At 35.7% G+C, this 20,996-nt stretch overlaps 1 protein-coding gene across 1 annotated transcript; it reads left to right on the top strand.

The window, feature by feature from the left end:
- The first annotated feature begins 11,639 nt into the window (after positions 1 to 11,639).
- LOC111879707 (6,7,8-trihydroxycoumarin synthase) lies at positions 11,640 to 13,376 on the top strand. Its single transcript, XM_023876165.3, has 2 exons — positions 11,640 to 12,574; positions 12,664 to 13,376. The coding sequence occupies exons 1-2, from the start codon at positions 11,678 to 11,680 to the stop codon at positions 13,285 to 13,287; spliced, it is 1,521 nt and encodes a 506-aa protein (XP_023731933.1). The 5' UTR covers positions 11,640 to 11,677; the 3' UTR covers positions 13,288 to 13,376.
- The last annotated feature ends 7,620 nt before the right edge of the window (positions 13,377 to 20,996 follow it).

Raw genomic sequence — 20,996 nt, 5'->3', positions numbered from 1 at the left:
TGATCTTAAAGATAAAGTTGCAGGATTGACGCTTGTGCAGAGTCCTTATGGTGGAACCCCAATTGCATATGATATCATGCGTGAAAGCGAAATTGCTGATAAAGAAACTAGAAGAATCATGGAACTCATAGTCTGCAGGATCATCAAGGTAAATCTTACTTTTTTTTATTTTTTTTATTTTACTTTATATGAGTAAATGACCATTTTACCCACCGTTTTTTTCATAGGGGGACATAAAGTCATATGCTAGATGTTCTATTTATTTTCTCTTTTCCCAATTTTCTCATTCGTCAGTTTTTTAACTTTTTTTCAATTACATATTCTTGGATCTACTGTATAGTTTTCTTGATGGTGCTATCGACGGTGCAAAATATGAAGATGAATGTCGGACAATTCTTGGCACGTGGTCGTTTCCCGTCTTCACATTAGACAAACTGATAGACAAGCTTACAAAATTCGTAACATACTTTTTTTTTTTTACAAAATAAATTTGTATTTTCAAATCTACCCTTGGAGCTATAAATTGACAATGCCTTTGACAACTGCTGGCTATTGCAACAGATGAGGTTAATAAGAAGCTTCTTCATCTTTATACGTATGAAAATTTGAGAAAAGACAAGGTTTTCATATAGTCAATGGGCTTGAGTTCAGGATAGCCGCCTTTACATATAAGGTTAAGAAATTACATATTTACCCTTTTATCATCATTATAAATGAATTGATACTAATACTATGAAAAATTACTGATATCCAAACATGTTAAAACAATTCAAGTAAAGTATTTACTATGTGAAATGTCTCAACTATAATGGGACATACAGGGGTATTTTTGACATTTGGGCATGGTGTTTGTGACAGGTGTACTATGTTATGGGTACACTAATCATAAGAAATTATAATGTATTTTGTTTGTATGATTTCTTTCAGGAAAGTCGAACACTTTTGTTCTTGGACCAGGTACTTGAGAATATTTGTAATTCTACTTGCATATATGATCAAGTATTGTGATACTGCCCATACTGGTGGATCAAGGTAATTTCTTAATCTTTTTTTATTAAATTTACACATTTAAAACATATTTTTTCATGAATTTTAATGTTCCTCAAAAGGCAACTCATATTTATGTTTGTTTATGTCTACACTTATGACTATTAAAATCAAAGTAATCATTTAAAGAAAACTGCTGCGGAATTTGTTCTCAAAACAAAATGTGATAAGAATTTATCAAAGCATTTCTTTAAAGAAATGTATTTTTCATTAAATAACAAAATCTCGGGATGTCATGTTCCGATACAGATCAAAAACATAAACAGTATAAAATAGACCTTACAACAGTTATTTATAACTACTGATCTATAATCCAAAATTTCTCGTCAAGTCCACCAACTTTTACTCTTGTGCCATTACCTGTAATGGAAAGAAAACTGAGTGGGTCAGGCTTGGGAGCCTGGTGAGCATAAAGGGTTTTCAACCCACAATAATATAATTATTATATTCAATCATCAAACAATCAACCCAATTATCTATCCCCATTATCTTCTTCATTTATTAAGGTTTTATCCTAAGAATCGACTATTCTTCCTTCATTTGTTCCTAAGGATTAACCTAAGGAATTGACACAAAGTCCATTGGTGCCCGAGGTTCCTATAACAAACACTAAATCCATAGCTGCCAAGGTTCATCTATACAGTAAATCCATAGCCACCAAGATTCATCTACATTGTACTAAATCCATAGCTACCATCGTTTTATTATGAGACACTAAATCTATAGCTGCCAGGGTTTTTAGAGTACACCGGTGAACATCAAGTCCACAACACCTACAAGTTGCAAGCTTGCTAGTATTCCACTGGATTGTCTAGAATCGTACGTGGTTGTCATCCCTACTCTACTGAATGACGGGTCCATCGTTTGGGTAAAGGTTTCACTCATTTTTCACCTGTCACCATCATCTCATGATCTATATCATCTTTTGTCTCGTCCTCAAACTAATCTTTAATCACACACCAACTATTTCATCTACCAATGTTCTACCCAACATATTTGTAGATATAAATTACATATATAGTTTAAATCATATACATACATGTATAAAACATTCATTCAACATCCATCTCAAATAAACAAACAATATATAAACACATAACACGTATTTCATAACAAATACTTCATATCTATGTGTTAGAATAAAGTAGCTACACACTCACTCATAACATAAATGTAATACATTCAACCAATACTTGTATTAAAATCATGTTTATGAAAGGGACTATACACTCACTTGATAAGACGATTATCGAACAACACTACGGCTCTCCAAGTAGTAACTCTTCGGTGAAACCGAGATATCTTCACACACCGGACTTCTCGCGGGCAGAGTTTCGGCTAGAAAACTCTTTTCTTCGCGGGATCTTTAGAGCGTCGGGACTCACTTTGGGTCTCGAGATGATATCGGGGCTTCGAGGGTACTTCTTTGCACGTAAATCGATGTAATATGGGTGAGAGAAGGGTGAATTAGCAACCTTGATCGGCTGCTCCTTCAAATCTATTTATAGGGCTGATTTCTCGATTTTCACGTCGTGGGCTTGATCGTCACTGCATGCGTCATCGCAAGTTGCGTTTGTCAAGCTCCAGAAGTCATAAATACTGAGTTCACATCATGAACACTGTGTTCACGTCGTGAACTCTGACACAATGTTGGGGTTCCCGCCTCGGACTTCATAAATTCATAACTTTTGCATACGAGCTCTGTTTTTTACGTTCTTTTTTTCCACACGTAGGTAAAAAAAAGATCTACAACTTTCGTTTAGACTTCGTCGGCTAATTTTGAATTTAATTTTTATTATATTATTTTTAGTAGGCCAAGACAGGAAAACTCCGTTATAAACTCATAACTTCTTAATCCGACGTCCGTTTTCGTCTGTCTTTTTACCGTTTAACTACTATCGATGAGATCTTCAATTCTCATTTAGATTGTTTCGGCTAGAAATCCATCGATCTCATATTCGAACTTCGGGCTGTATACTGCTAAGCTGAAACTTAGAAAAATCATAACTCCCTCATACGAAGTCAGATTTGGACGTTCTTTTTATGTACGCTCTCAGTTTAACGTATTCTACGACTTTCATTTAGATTGCTAATGCCAAATATCACTCTAACGTAAATTCACTATTTACGTCGCGCTGTGTCATGCCGGTTCTGTCGCGAAACTTCGACAGGTCATAACTTTTTCGTTATAACTCGGATTTCGGCATTTTTTATATGTACAGAATCCTTGTAACATATACTAAAAATTAGTTCAGATTACTCCTTCTAAATAATCTTCCATCAAAAAGTAATTTTTGACGCTCATCGTCTCTAAATTGACTAGCCCTGATCTACGGGCGTTACATCGACCTACCTTGCTAGGCATATCTGGGTGCCCGACCTACCCTCTAGTATATTTCAACCGATTACGGGGACTATTTCACCCTTACCATTACCACATAATAGCATATCTATAAGCACAAAAATCATAACATGCAATGACATACCAGACAACTATCACGAAGACAATCGTCTCTACCATAAACAAATACCAATGGGCCGACTTTAGTGCCTTCGACCCACTCCTACAGGAAGGTAACTCACCTCGTGAAGTTGAATGTAGAATCTCACGGTAATAAATCTCTACCTGTAATTTCGATGACTCCTCGAGCTCTTATGACCACAATAACACTTAAGCAAAAACTAATAATTCTTCTTAGGGTAAAATGACCATTTTATCCCTTATCTAATTGGGCAATTGCCTGGGGCCCAACACTATAACATGAAAGGCCCCAAATCTAAATAGTCTTCCCAACCCTCAAGCGGCACACCAATCGCCTAATTTTATGAATTAGGCCCAACTCCTCAAATGGGCCTTATTGAAAGCCCATTAAATCGTTAGCCCACAATAAGCAATTTCGAGTGGCCCACTATGGCCCAAGAGGCCCAATACTTTAAATCTCAGTTCTAGGCCTAGAGACTCTACTCCACAGTGGGCCATGAGGCCCAACAACCCAGGCCCAAAAATCCATATACGCCACTCTACATACGTATGCGTGACGTACTTGACATGTATGCCCAACGTACACTGGCATTGACCAAAAGCGGGAAGTTGACCCAGTACGCGCAGCGTACCAAGGTATACGCGCGGTGTACTGGCCAACTTCCTTGGGTCCCCATTTAAGACTTAATCCATTAAGTCCCTACGTCTAGAACATAGATCCCAGTCCTTTAAGACATCCCAATCCATAAAGTCACAAACTTTATGGCTTTACATGCATGGATGGGGGTCAAAACATGATTTTAGTCCTTAAACAAACTTTATGACCATCAAACACTTGCACGGTTGTGGCTTAACCATCAAGGTCCGATTGTTATGACTCTAAATGCTTCCAAGAGCCCAAAAGGACAACTCTTAGGTCTGGAACTATCAAGATACAAGAAACCTTAACACTAGAGTCTAAAAGTGACATAAAACACCCCAAAATCAAATCTAAGCATGCAATGGTCAAGTGTCACACCCCCGAACCGAACGGCGGGAACGTCTGAGGGCTCCTATGACTTAATTGAATACCATCACCATGATTATACATGAATCATAACATCATTCATCACCATGCATTGAAATATTACAACTGATATTGTTTACATTCAGTATATTGTTTTAAACATTACAATTCCATAACATAAACCGTTTGATAATTAATCTAAACAAAACACCATGACATAACTTGATACATATTCTTCTGTTTACCTGTTACCTGAGAATACAAGTTATTTTGAAAACGTCAACATATGAAATGTTGGTGAGTTCATAAGTAATATTATGGAAAAATGATTTTTCGTGAAGTTGAAACACCCAGAAAATCCGATATTTTTTGAAAAGAGTATTTGTTTATAAAAAGTGTGAAGATCCGTAAATATGCTTGTCGATTTTGAAAACATGTATAATTGTTGAACTTTGTATACATCACACAGGTGAAAATGTTGAACTTTCCGGGAAAACCCGATGTTTTCCCAATACGCAAATTACATGACTTGTTTACTGTTATACCGATACGGCGAATGTTTTTGATTACCCAGGTGACATTTTGTGAGTTGTTACAATCACGCATTAATGAAAATGACTAGTTTGTAACTACAAATTACGAATGATCCTTGAGGCGTCGTCCATACTACTCACGTAATCCAACCACCCTGACTTCTCTTGTTTAACGTCACAAATCTGATTACTCGAGTTCTCGTAAGCCCAACAACCGAGGAGAAAGGAGGGTAAGAAGCCTCCTCTATTTCCACAAGTTATTCAAGGCTATCGGGAATGCGAAAGGCACTTGGCCCGACTCGCATTTGACTTCTCGACTTTGCTAGCAGTACTAATGGACCATTAGGGCCCAATAGCACAATAGAGCTATTGAAAGTCCTTTTACATGAAACTAGGTCATAGAAGGCCCGTTAACATGTAAGCGCGTTCCCTTCGGGCCCAAAGATCATGTTATTGGGCTAGCAAGGCCCAACAAGCACGATTTGAAACTTTCAAGCCCAAAGATTGAATGTTGACTCATCGTAGGTATCACGTGTTTATTGAAATCCTATGAATTATTGATTTTTGTTTGGTTATTGATTCGAGACCGAATCAATTCATTTGTAACGATATTGGGTGTTGAGAGTGTATTTGTTCGTAGGCTTCGTCGGTAGTCGTGGATCTTGTATTTGTCTTAATTAATTAATTCATTTAAAAGTAAGATTTTTACTTTTTCACAACCTTTCTTTTATAAAAAAATAGCACTTTTAGTCCTTTATATAAAAGAATTTCATTTTAGTCCTTAAAACATTATTTTGATACTTTTGTGTCATAAACTTATAGAAAAGACATTTTTAGCCCAAATTTATTTTTGTGAACAGCTTTAGTCCTTCCAGAATAATGTTTTCTCGGTTGAAACCCTCAATTTCGCAACTTTGACAGTTTTGGCCCAAAGTAGAAAATTTTTACATTTTTGATCCTTTTTGAATTTGAAAAGCATTTTTGACCATTGGAATAGTTTTGTTTCACTTCAAATCCCCTGTTTTACAGAAATTTGCATTTCCAGCTCCTTAAATTTAGAAATTTCGCACTTTGAAGCTTATTGGGCCGAAAAGCCCAAATTTAGCCCATTAACTTCAAAATTTACATTTTATGCCCCTCAAAATGTTGATGTTCAGAAAAATTATTTTAAAAACTCTTTGGACCCTTTTTATCCTCCAGAATTTATAATTTGTCAGTTTGAACCCCAAGTTTTGTATTTTTGACAATTTAAGCCCTAAAATGAGTTTTATGTTCAAGTATGTACATCCTAACCATATAAAACTATTTTTCTTGACTTGATTAGTGTAAAATAGTTTAAGTTATGTTTATTTCCTTCCTCATGTTTTAGATCTCGGTTTTTACACACTTTTTGGATAACATATTCATCACAAACACAAGATATCACACACATACATGCATCAAATCATACATAGCATACATTTACACATAGATCTACACATTTACTTGTATTATCCCCCATAAAAACTCATAAAAACCGAAAATAAGGGGGTATGAAACTCACCTTGGGTGTGGTTTCGGTTTTGGAAGGAAAAGATGAGAAGAATTCGATCCTAGCAACCTTTCTTGGAAGATCTCGAACTTGGATGCTTCTAAGGTGCTAGATCATAAGTTTGAATGAATTAAGAGATGATTCTTAAATGAAATGAAGTAGCTAGATTATGGATCTAAGCAATATCTTACCTTAGATGATGATTTTTATGGAAGAAATCCCTTGAACACCTCTTAGATCTCGAAAATATGGAGAAGAAGTGAGAGAGTTTCTTGAGAGAATTGTGAGTGAAATTTGTGTGTGTGTGTGTGTGCTTGGATTCGGCTGAGAGCAAGAGAAAGAGGAGAGAAGTGAGGTTCTTGAATTGATTTGCATGAAAACATGAGATGGTGCATGGGAATCCTATGGACAAATATGAGGTGGCATACGAAAGTCAACTCTCCTTCTTTGGTTGGGCTTGGGCCGAGATTTGGAGAGAAAAAGATGAGGATTGGGCCTTGTATGCTTAAGCCCATTTCATGGTTATGTTAAGTGATGTTTGGCCCCAATTAATTATAAATGTGATTTTTGTGACCTATTAAGGCTAAATTAGGTTAATTATGGCCCAATATGGTTCATTTAAATAATTTATTTCATTCTAGGCCCAATATGACCCAAAATATTGAAATAAATGGAAGTGGGTCCAATTAGAGCCCATTCAAGAGTTCTATGCCCAAGATAGTCCAATTGGAAGCTTATTGGTCCATTGGGCCCAATAATGAAATCCTAATCCATAATGGACTTAAACAAGGATTTCTAAGGTTTTCCAATTGCTTGTTGACTATTTGCAATGCTTGTATGAAGTGTTTGACTGAAATTTTGTTGTCATAGAGTAAGCATCATACATGCTTTCATGTTTTTGATTCATAATTGACATAAGTGTTGTGGTTACAAGGCACAAAATTTCTAGTTGTGACATCAAGTTTGAAGCTTGATACCTCAAATGAGTCAGAAATGAGACCAAACTTCTGGATCTACAAGTCCTTTCAAAGCTCTTGCTCCTTCTTCAAACTCATTCTTCTTCAAAATCAACAAAGTTATACCAAAAACTCAAAGTAAGCTCCAAAATATGAATAAGAGGGTTAGGGTTTGAGTTGTGCACTGAGAGGGCAAGGGAGGCTGAGAGGATAAGGGATCTGAAGATTATAAGTTGCTTAAATAGGATGCAAACCCTAAATTTTAGTGTTTTAGAGGCTGCATGCATACGCTGCGCATACCCTTTCGTACGCTGGGCATACATGCATGGCATCCGTGTCCTTATCCCTTGAGTACGCTGAGCATACATGGCATGGTACGCCCCACGTATGACACATCTCGGCCTAATCACAAGGACCCAATGGTCCAAGCCCAACCTAATTAAATTCATTAACCTTAGATAAATATGAATAATACCTTATAAGTTCCGGACATTACACTTGTTGACAACGTTTGGAGTCAGGTTGTCCACACGAAAGCCATATTGGTGCATTATCTCATCAAAAAAGTCCGTCATCGGCAGCCTCAGACTAGCCACGGAGATCGGAATAGGGACCCCGACGTTCCCTTTCAGCGGGCGAGAAATTATTGCCCCCTTTCGAGGATACTCCACGCCGTGCTTGGGAAGAAAACCAAATCGTTCTTGAAGAGAGGCGAACTCGCTTGAAGAAGGAATGATTTCGGTATTCAAAACAACCATGGTCCTTCGAAGAAGTAGAAACATGAGAGAAAAGGAAAAGAAGCAGCATAAGTGAAAAGAACCGGAAAAGGAAGTTTGACTAAAATGTGGAAGTTTTAAATGCAAGTGGGAAGCCCAACCGGTTACAATGATGAAAACCACCTGTGAAAACACCTCTGTCACGTCAGCAGTCGTTAAAAGCCATCCACACTGAAGGCGTGTCCAGATCCAAGCTAGAACAACTCAACTACCATAAGCCAACGTTGACGTCTACTAGCATAAGAGACTTGTTGACGTATCCCATCAGGAATACGTCAGGTGTAACAGAACCGTGAATTTGATGGACGGCCTGGGAAAAAGTCGGTGTACGCCTAACGCCACATCCTCGCCCTAGCCCTTCGCAACCTCGTGTTCGTTCCTTGGCGCCCAAGCGCTAGAACCAGCGTCAAGACAAAATAGTACCAGTCGTCCTCCAGAGCGATATGTGTAACGGTCAGGACGCTGATCCCCTGACAAGTGTGTACCAATAACAAACAGCCACTCACGGAGCACGATCTACCAATCAAAAGCCGCATGTCCCTGCCAGACTTGAAAAAAGTAGAAGATATGATCGGGGTTTTGTTTCCCCAACTCCAGGTATAAAAAGGCCCATTCTCCTCCAAGAGAAGGGACTGCAAAAAAAAGTATAGTATTGATATAAAATATATTTAAAAAAAAATAAGATAAAAAGTGAAGGGAAATGAAAGATGAGTATTTTTTGAATTTTAAAATGTGATGAAAAACTAAGTTAGCGCTGATGTGACGTAGAAAAAGTAAAAGATGAAAGATGAATATATCTTTCAGTCTTAAAGAACTATCATTTGATTACAACATCGACCCATGTATATTTAGAATGTTTCCTATTAATTAGGGGTTTTATAGTTTGATTATAACTTTTTGTAAGACTGTTATATAAAACTATTATATCATATTTTATTTACTAGGTGTAAACTCATGTATTACATGTGTTCATTTAAAAAAAAATTAAATATGAAATTCTAAACATTTGAGAAGTTTGAATTTATAAGAAAATTAGAAAAATGTTGAATTAAAATTAAAATATTTTTTCTCTTTTAAATTTAAACAAATAATTTAGATAAATAAACAAAAGAAACTAATTGAGTTTTAATTTAGAAATTTTGCAAATAGAAAAAAAATCAATTAATGAAAGTGATAAGCATTTATTATTACATTTATTGTAATAAATACATTTAATTAATTATTATATGAAATTTAATAAAAATGAAAACAACCACAAAATACCACGTGGAAAAAATTTAGTTGAAAATAATCACAAAATACCATGTTACAAAAATACTTTCATTTATTAGATTAGATTCCTACATCTTTTGATCCTTTTGTCTTATCTCTCATTAGAGTTTTTTTAGCAACTTAGTTCAATAAATATTGGATGTTCATACTGGTTTTTCTGTTACAGGTTTCCACTTTATATCGTGTTATTCTTGTAGTTGTTAAATTATGTTTCTTCCATATCGATCCTTAATTTTATAATGTTTTTACCTAATTTGTAGTTGATATCTAGAAAGATCATATTTTTGAACATTATCACTCAAGAACTTTGAAAGTTGACGTTTGCGCTTTGGTGGGATATTTATGCTCCTTCGGCTTCGTTAAATGATCTGATTGATGGTTTCTAAGTTAACACGACTAGGGGTGTTTACGGTCCGGTTTTTTCGGTTTTTATGTCAAACCAAAGCCAAACCGTTAGCAACGGTTTTTGTCAATCGAAAACCAAAGTCAAACCATTGAAAATTAAAAAAGAACCAAACCAAACCGTTACTAACGGTTTGGCTCCGGTTTGGGTTTTTACACTCATTTAAGTCGGGCCCATTAGACTAGGATTTTTCAAATAAAATTAAGAACGAACCAAATTGAATCATTGACAATTGACATAAAAGATAAACATTGATGGACTAAAAGAAACAACAACCTTAGTCACGATTTATCACTAAAATAAAACTATTAAACCTTTATACAAAGACTTATTTAAAATATCACACATGATAATATGATATAAATACCTGAAGGTTTAATAAAAAAAACATATAATCGAAATATGACATGGTTACATTAGGAAACTAGAAAAAAATGAATTTAGACGCAACAAATGAATAAAAAGAAACTTGTTATTTTTCTATCAAAATGACATTGTTTTAATGGTTATATATATATATATATATATATATACATATATATATATATATATATATATATATATATATATATATATATATATATATATACACTACGGTCCGGTTTTATACGGTTTAAAAATTTTCAAACCATAAGCCGAACCATTCATTACGATTTCGAAAATTTGAAGCCGCAAACCAAACCGTAAAAAAAATATAAACCGCAAAACCAAACCGATGACCGGTTTGGCCGGTTTTACGGTTTCAAACCAAACCATGCACACCCCTAAACACGACTACTAGAAAGGCTTTTGGTGTAGTGATAGGATGTTCTTTCTCGTCTATTTGGGTGTATAGCAATATGAAGATGTTTGGAGAAGTTAAGCCTAATCCGAGTGAATTTTTTGATTGTGTAATTTGCAAATGTGTAATGTGGCCAGTCTATGGGCTCTTATGTGGGTTTTCCATAGAGAAGTGGAATTGTGTGTTTTGTTGGATCGATTGGGCCGGTCAAAAACTCAACTTTTGTAGTAAACTGCATGTGATTTTGCTCTCTGGTTTGTTACTAGAGCTGTTCTATATAGTGTCGCTGTTCAAACATAAAAAAAGACCTTCGGTCTTCAAGGAAAAATATATAACTAATTAACAACACAAAGTTGAATAACAAGTTTGAACTTGATATTAAAATAAAATAAACAAAATGGAAGCCATCTACGATTGGTTAAAATCATAGAATTCCGAAAAGGATAATTCTTTTTTAACACATTCAACCTTCTTGTGAAATACTCAACCTTTGATAGGTCACACAAACCAAACTTACAAATGACTACAAGGACGTCTCAAGTTGAATAATGATTTAATATAATTTTGGATAAAAAAATTATAATTTTCTATTAAAGGTTAAAATGTTATTTATATATATTTTTTATAAAGTAAAAAAATTAAACATAATTCAAAAAACATTTACATGACTCATAGATCAAATCACAGCGAGTCGCCGCTGCGTACTTTGCTGCCTTACAATCTTTATCTCAAAACTGAGTATGAACACATTCTTAGTAAAAAAAGATCTATTATATTTGCTATTTGACCGGTCAAAGCCACGAGATATGTATTACTAGGTTTGTCTCATATCTATAATCTATATAAAGAGATATGGTATAGATACAAAAACTTCACAAACGAATGTAATAATGGCTTCCTTTCTAATCATTATATCAGCAGCCCTCCCTCTATTCCTCATCTTCATTCTTTCAAAATTTAGAAACCCTAGATCAAAACTTCCACCAGCCCCACGTGGACTTCCCATAATCGGAAATTTGCACCAGCTCGACACCTCCAACCTCCCCGACCATCTATGGCAACTATCCAAACGCTACGGCCCACTCATGTCCCTGCGCCTGGGTTCTGTCCAAACGCTCGTTGTTTCTTCAGCACGAATGGCCAAAGAGGTCTTGAAAACAAATGATGCGATCTTTTGTAGTAGGCCTGTTCTTACAGGCCAAAAGAAGATCACGTATGGCTACAAAGGTTTGATTTTGACGCCTTACAATGATTACTGGAGAGAAATGAGAAAGATTTGCACTCTTCATCTATTCACTTCCAGAAGGGTGCTTTCGTTTCGTGGTGATCGTGAAGAAGAAGTCATGTTCATGATCAACAAAATAAAATCCCAAATCGTCACTTCTTCTTCTTCTTCATCAGAAGTAGTGGTGAATTTGAACGAGAGTGTGATGACTGTTACAAGTATGATAATTTGTAGAATGGCTTTCGGTAAGAGAGATGGACCAGAAATGAGTCGGTTTCATGGGCTTCTTTTGGAGTGTCAAGCGGTGTTGGTGCACTTCTATTTTAGGGATTATTTTCCATTGATGGGATGGATTGATCATCTCAACGGGAGCATGGCTAGGCTTGAGAAGAATTTCAAAGATATGGATGCGTTCTACCAAGAACTTGTGGATGAGCATGTTAATTCCGAGAATAGGCCCAAGAACATGCAACACGATATCATTGACATCTTGCTTCAGCTCAAGAATGACAACTCTTTTTCACTCGATCTCACTTTTGATCACATCAAAGCAATAGTCATGGTGGGTGTAATTAAAGTGGTACTTGACTTCTATCTTTATCTTGTTTGCATGCATCCATGAAACTCAGTTTCAGATTCTTTCTTTTGCAGGATATCTTCTTGGCAGGTACGGAAACGAGTGCATCTGTAGTTGTATGGGCGATGACTTTACTCATTAAGAACCCGAAAGCTTTAAAAAGGGTTCAAGAAGAGGTCAGAAATGCAGTAGGCAAAAAAGGAAAGATCGATGAAGATGACTTACCAAAACTCGACTACTTAAAGGCGGTAATAAAAGAGTCACTTAGATTATACCCGGCTACACCGCTCTTGGTCCCGCGAGAAACAAGTGATATATGTGTTTTAAACGGATACGAGATTCCTAAGAAGACTCTGGTTTATGTGAATTCATGGGCCATTGGGCGAGATCCGGAATATTGGGAAAAACCAGAAGAGTTTGAGCCAGAGAGGTTTTTGGGTAGTAGCTATGATTACAAAGGGACGGAGTTTGAGTTTATCCCATTTGGTTCGGGTCGAAGAGGATGCCCGGGAATGTCAATCGGAGCTACCACCATGGAATTGATCCTTTCGAATCTTCTTTACACTTTTGACTGGAAATTACCAGATGGGATGAAGGGAGAGGATGTAGACACCATGACAACTCCTGGGCTCGTTCTCCACAAGAAAAATGTACTTTATCTTGTTGCAGTTGATAATAAAATAGATCCAAATAATTAGGTTTCATAAGGAATAAATATATTTGTTTTAAAATATCGTTCCTTTAGTTCTACAACAAAGTGAAAAGATTTAATTTCTCAAGTGAAAAAGGATGTTTGTTAAAACTGTTTTAACCGTTTATGTGTTTTAGGTCACTAATTGCTTTCGTACATATACCTGTGTTATTTTTAATTTCCAACAAAAAGAAAAGTGGTTTAGCATATGCTATAGTAGTAATGGATCACTTTTTAGGAAGCACATGGTCTTAGAAGACATTTATACATTTATCAATCATATGTACTATGCACAGTAAAATTATAGGTGACTTTTCAACATGTTTATTATATGCGCTGTACATCCAAAAGAGTCGAAATTTTAAAGCACCTTTAATTCTTATGTTTCTATCATTGCATACATGTTACTAGATTTTAGTAAGAAAAATTTTATAATTATTTTAGCCATGTCATTTTATTTTGTTATTTTAATTTTTAGAGTTAATTACATAAGAGGTTCTATATATTAGGTTTGTTATGGATTAAAGTTCATCTATTTTGTTTTCTTCATAACACTACTTATATAAATTTTTTTCAATTTGACTTTTAAATTTTTTTATTTTTTTGATTTAGCTATTTACATTTTTCATTTTTTCTGATTTGACCCATATATTTTTTGTTTTTTAGGATTAAATATCTAACCATTTTTTTCCTTAAAACACTGCTACATCTTTATTATCTCAGAAGATTTTTTGCATTCGTTTTTATAATTCCATGACAGATGCTCCCATTTTCATGATATTTTTGGAGTAAATTTAGAGAGATGGTGTTGTAAATTCATTGTTTGACGATAACATTAATTCTTTTCAACGTGGCTCCATCGAAGGATATATCGTTTCATCATTGTGGTCAAGAACATTGTAGGCGGTAATAAAAGAGTCGCTTAGATTATACCATGTTGCACCTCTGTTGATCTTCCACGAGAAACGATGGATGCATATTTTTTAAACGTTTACAAGATTCTTAAGAAGACTGGTTTATGTGAATTCATGGACTATTGGGTGAGACCTTGAATGTTGGGAGAAATGATAAGAGTTTAAGCCATATAGGTTTTTGGATGGTAGCTATCAAGATTACAAAAGGACATAGAGTTTATCCTATTTGTTTTGGGTTGAAGAGGGTCTCCAAGAAGGGCAATCAGAGCTATCACTCTGGAATTGACCCTTTTGAATCTCCTAATTTACACTTTTGACTGGAAATTGCCAGGTGGGATGGTAGATTATGTCGACACCATGACAACTCATGGGCTCGTTCTCCACAAGAAAAATACGTTGTGTCTTGTTGCAGTTGATAACAAAATAGATCTAAATAATTAGGTTTCACAGGGATATTCGTTGTTTTGACCAGGTTTATGTGTTTTAGGTCACTAATTGCTTTTGTACATGTATCTCTATGTGTCACACCCCAAAACCGGAACGGCGGAAACGTTCTGGGGTGGATGACGTCATGTCAAGTATCACAACACATGCATTATAATAATCAAAGTACAACAAAACATTGCATTAATAGTAATAGTTTTACATAGTTTACATTACAATACATCAAGTAATACACGTAAATATATAGGTGCAGCTTGGCACAAAATAGTCTTCAACAGAAGCTCCTGGATTGTACCTGTCTAATGCTGACCTGAGAATACAAGTTATTTGAAAAGCGAGTATCAGCATTTTTACAAATGCTGGTGAGTTCATAAGTATTTAGTGTCATTTTATTCAAATAACTTAATAAAAGTGGTAGTTTTAGAGTGTCCATTACATTAGTGTCTTTTCCAGAAAATTCTATATTTTCTTTAATAAAAGCAGTCTTCTACCAAGACTGGACAGAGTTATGTGGTAAAAAGTAGTTTTCCCTTAAATACTTTCATTATCAAAATACGGGATTTGCTTTTTAAGAAAGTCGGAGAATATCAGGGAAAATAACATATATCTCAGCAGTGAGGACTGCTGACTAAGGCAAAAGAATCACAGACTCCAGGAGAGTATCGAATGAACGATATGCCTGGCTCAGTCTTACAAGAGGAGACACAGACCCCAACCAGTATCAAATGAAAGATACAGCTAGCAAGGTCTAAAACAGAGAATACAGACCCCAGACAGTATCAAATGAAAGATACAACTAGCAAGGTCTAAAACAGAGAATACAGACCCCAGCCAATATCAAATGAAAGATACAACTAGCAAGGTCTAAAAACAGAGAATACAGACCCCAGCTAGTATCAAATGAAAGATACAGCTAGCAAGGTCTAAAACAGAGAATACAGACCCCAGACAATATCAAATGAAAGATACAGCTAGCAAGGTCTAAAACAGAGAATACAGACCCCAGATAGTATCAAATGAAAGATAGAGCTAGCAAGGTCTAAAACAGAGAATACAGACCCCAGCCAGTATCAAATGAAAGATACAACTAGCAAGGTCTAAAAACAGAGAATACAGACCCCAACCAGTATCAAATGAAAGATACAGCTAGCAAGGTCTAAAAACAGTGTGACTCTGAGAGTGGGTTTCCAACATACAGTGTAAAATACAGTGTAATATACCATTACCTTAAGACCATGAATTATAAGGTAACCTGGGATACTCGTAACCATACTAACCGACAATAGAGTACTTGACGCCCTACAAGCGTCTATGTAAAATATGACATTTGTCACCCCTTGGCTTGGTAGGTCGTGGACTGTAGTTAGCAGTCAGGGTGCGGGGGTGTCAATCCCGTATAGATCTATACACACAATGTCCGCTCTCCTTACAGGAGACTCTGGTTACCAACTAGACGACGGAGAAGACTGTGTCCCGAAGATGCATACCAAATAGTGGGTAGTGGGTTTTCAAAATAAGCACTGGACTAGTAGTAGAGACTCATAACTGAACTGACTAGAGTAAACCTATATGTCTATGCTTGTATACATAATATATATCTAATGATCAAATGACCTTCGGACGGACATCCGATCCCACCAGACCACATCTCAACGAAGAAAAGGAAATAGGGCGAACAAGCCTTCCTAAGTCCTTCAATCATTATTTATATGCATCTATACCAGCATAGGCATACATCTAACTACGATTGAGTATGTAATAAGTGGAAACATGTCATGAAGTATAATCAAATCATGTGGAATAACCAAATCGTGAAGTATAAGTGTACAGTGTGGAATAACCGAATTGTGAAGTATAAGCGTACAGTGTGGAATAACCGTATCGTGAAGTATAAGCGTACAGTGTGGAATAACCGAATCGTGATGTATAACCGTACAGTGTGGAATAACGAAGTAGAAGTGACAACAAGTGAAGTAAGAGTGTCTAACAGGCATAAGCGACTACAAGTATAAGCAAAATAGAGGCGATAACAGATATAAATGCATCACGAAGTGAAAGTGTTAATAAGTAGGAGTTTACACTAAGAGGGAGTATCAAAACATGGAAGAAAAGCCTTTATTCTTGAGAAAATCACGACAGGGTATTCTTTTGTAAAATAAGTTTGAAAACCTTTAGAATCCTTTGGAAACTTTTCTTAAACCAGTTTAAAATGAACTTTGATAAAACAGTATAAGTAAGAGTTTTGAACAAGTGAAAACCTTTTGGAAAACCTTTTATAGTATCCTACTTGGTAAAACAGTTTACAGTGTGGTAAATCATTGTGCATGCGGGTTATCAATCACATGTGATTGATATGATAACTGACATGTTTAACTTGTATTCCCCCCTATAAAACATGTAAAAACATTTAAAAGGTTCATTCAGGGGTATGAACTCACCTGGTGTAAGTGGATATGACGAAGGTGCCGATTGGGTGCTCGGTGTCAAGTAAGGACTTGGACACACTTAGTGACCTATTTAACATATGATAACATATGTTCACATACAATTAGTACATTTAATACTAATCAAACAAGTATACGCACCCTAAAGAGCGGAAAACACTTTGGTTAAGTGTTTGGGGTGTCCCGGGTAACATTTAAAGGTGTGAATGACTTAGGAATGGAGTTTACTCTCCAAGAGTAAACTCTCCATATGGTGTTTACGGCCCAGGGACAACTCCCCATGAGTTTACGGTCGTAAACTCATGGTGAGGGGTTTCTAGGATGTTTTAAGGCTTTATCTTGATCGTGGAATTTTGCTAGGTCCAAATCTAACTTGTATGAGTGGGTTTAAGGTGTTTATAGGGACTATATGGGAGTTTACGGCCCATGAACCACCCCTATGGGAGTTCACGGCCGTGAACTCCTATCCCTTGATTTTATGGAAGTTTAAGGTCCTTATTTCACTTATAGTAATTTGTAATAAAAGTCTAGGGCAATTTGGGGGACAAAAACTATCTTTTGATAAGGTTTGGGGGTGTTTACGGCCTAAGCACTTGCTTGGGCCGTAAACTCCAATTTACTCAACATTCTTTTGTGTTTGAATGTTCCAAACCCGAATTAGCAAGTCCCTAATTTATGTCTTAAGCATAGGGGTGGTTTGGGAGTGTTTTTGGGGCATTTTTGCAAGTATAAGAGGTGTTCACGGCCTAAGCATGTGCTTGGGCCGTAAACTCTCTTTTATGCCCTAAAATCTTGTGTTTTGATGTTTAAACACTCCAAGATAAATTCCCTAGCTAGTATCCAAGCTCAATTAAGGAAGAATCGGGACTTTTGGCCACTTTTGGGGTGTTTACGGCCTAAGGAGGCTCTTAGGCCGTAAACTCCTTTTTCTTGTCTCAATCATGTGATTTTTGAGCTATAAAAACAATAATGCATGTTTAGAACAAGTTAGGGTTGAAGACCTTACAATTTGGAGGCGGAAATTCGCGGTTTTGAGTCGAAAACGGGATTTTATGAGAGAGAGTATAGAGAGAGAGAGCGAAAAGGTTGAAATGGGGGTTACTCCCCCTTATATAGGGGTTTGAGTTGAAGCTCAGTGGAAATCTACCCGATACTGTCGTTTAACGGGGCTTTTGGTCGCACCCGATTTAGTGGTCGTAACAAAATTTAACTTTTTTCCCAAATTGACATGGAAATGTAATTTAAGTGTTTTCATCTATTTTATTACGACTATAACGACATAAAATATAAATAAATAAAATATTTATTTATTTGGCGACCTCTAATTTACGGAATTTTTATAAAATGGAGTATTCCGTTAACGGCAACATAGTAATGTAACGGGATAAACTTTGGGTTGTGAAACTATGTTCCTTTAAATTTCCAATAAAAAAAGTGGTGTAGCATAACACTATAGGAGTAATGGCTTTACAAAACATTTACTTTACTAACATTTATCACAAAACAATGAATAGTAAAATTAATAATATTAATAGTAAAATTAATAATATTATTTTATTAAATGTATCAACGTCTTTTTGTTGCCTTTTCAACATTTCAACATGTTAATTTATCGCATGTTCTATACATTCAAAAGAGTCCAATCTTTTAAACCACCTACAACACTATGTTTCTATCATTACATAAGTTTTATTAGTTTTTAAAATATTTTTTTTTGTAATTATTTTAGCGTACATAATGACATGTTGTCATATTTTTTAGGATTAATTACATAAAATGTCTTAGAGCATTATTGCTGTATGAAAAATTTTCAACAAACCATGGAATTTGTGAAGGGCCGCTTCCCAAAAAGCTTTTTTCTTCCTACTATTTCTTTGAATGTTATTTTTTTATGTCCCACAATATACTTCCGTTACCACAAATTCTCATTTGATGTCCACCATTGTGGACTATCCTGATTGACTTTGGTTTTCCCTTTCGCTTTTGTTTTCCCATTATCTTTCCCTTTCGCTTTTGTTTTCCCATTATCTAGTAACAAATTATCCTGATGGTTGTGTGGCTGGTGGTTGTTGGGTAGTAGTTGGTTGAATGGTTATTAGTTTTTGGAAGTTTGGTATAAGTTTTTGTTGGAAGAAATTGTATTAGAAGTGAGGTGGAAGAGAAATAAGTTTGTTGGTATGGTATTTGCGATGACATTTAGGTGTTTAATAGGTTAATATAACTCTTGAATTGAGCGAATCTCATAAAAGAGGTTGTGTTTGGATGTGAGTTTGGGTTTGGTGGAGGGTTGTTTAGGTTTTGATCAAATTTTGATTTTTGAGACCATGTAATTATATAAAATAGAGAGAAAGAAAAGAATGATTTAAAAATGAGTGAGGTGATATGTATTTATGGGTAGTTTTTTTAAATCCTACGGTTTAACCCAGCGGTCATATGATCGTTTCCTTTTTTCCTTGCGTTGAGTGACGTTGAAACCTCCACATTCAGCCACGACACGTACGGTATAGCAAAGGCGATGTTCCCATTACCTCAACGGTGTGGAGGAAGGCCAACTTAGCCTCCTCTACGGTGTTTCATCCAACACCCATAACCCTAAGGCAATGAATGGTGTCATGGTTGCCAGCATGTCATGTCACGTCACTTCACATTTTTGTTATTCACATCATAGCTAAATCATTTTTGTCACACTATAAGTTCAACATTTCATTTATGTGGGATGGGTTAAGATGAGTTTTTTTTTAAACAACATATTTTATGAAAAACAAACATTTCATTAAGTTATAAATAAAAGCTTTGGGTGATGAAATAAATCACTTAAAACTCGACTTAAAAAATATATATGCACTTTATAAAAGATAGCATGTGAGTGAAACATGAAGGCTTAGATCATGAAATAAATCATGCAACCTTGACATTTGACATGTACCTAGTGTATTACTAAAAATATGTCTACTTGAGGTGAGGAAAAAGAGACTTGTACAAGATCGGCTTGTATTTAAGAGCTTGATCAAGAAAAGAGACATAGTGCATGGCTAGAGAATAAACAAATCATTACAACAACCCATCCCCTCTTTTTCTTGTTGAAATTCAGACTTGATATTTAAACAATATAATAATTAATATTATGTACTAAGGACGAATTATTTAGAATAGATAAATAAACGAATGGACAAATAATATTTATGATTAAATAATCTAACGTTTTCACAAACAACCAACAATTAATACAGATGATTAAACATTGATATGTTCCAAGATAACAAATCCAATATTGTTATCAAGTTTCGTCTAGAAAACAGATTGATCATTCACGATCAGATCTAACTATAAGAAAGAAGTAGAAGCAGACTGTCTTGTTATTGGACGAATATAAATGCGAGACAATAAAGGTAAACCGACCTAATGACGATTGATCTTGATCATAAGAAAAAAAATTACACAGATCAGACTACTGTCCTTAAAGGATTTTACTTCGCTTCTATTAGCTGTAAGCAACAAAGTAAAACCTCGAGATTTTATGTAGATTTATCGGTTTTCCAACAGCAATGGAAAACGATAAACACAAAGTGAGTACTCAGAAACCAGGAAGAACTCCCAGAGAGAGAAATAGTGAGAGAGAGAGAGAGAGAGAGACCGAGAGCTATGAATTTTCGAGTGTGGAATATGGCTCCTAGGGAGCTGTATTTATAGGTGTCGAAACCCTAGAAGGCAGTAAAAAACCCTTATAGTTCGGCCCCTAAAAACTTTAGGACGACGCCTTGCTTTCCAAGAAATCTGTTTTCTGAGCCTTCCAGATATTCCGGTGCAATTCGCGGCACGAGCCCATAGTCGCGACACGATTTCCACAAAACGGATTTGGTGCAACTCGACTAGACTAGGTGTCGTGGCAGTGGAGCGATTAGCAACACAAAATA

Source organism: Lactuca sativa, chromosome 5, assembly GCF_002870075.4.
Source record: "Lactuca sativa cultivar Salinas chromosome 5, Lsat_Salinas_v11, whole genome shotgun sequence".
Lineage (NCBI taxonomy): Eukaryota > Viridiplantae > Streptophyta > Magnoliopsida > Asterales > Asteraceae > Lactuca > Lactuca sativa.
This window is presented reverse-complemented; position numbering and strand designations above follow the sequence as displayed.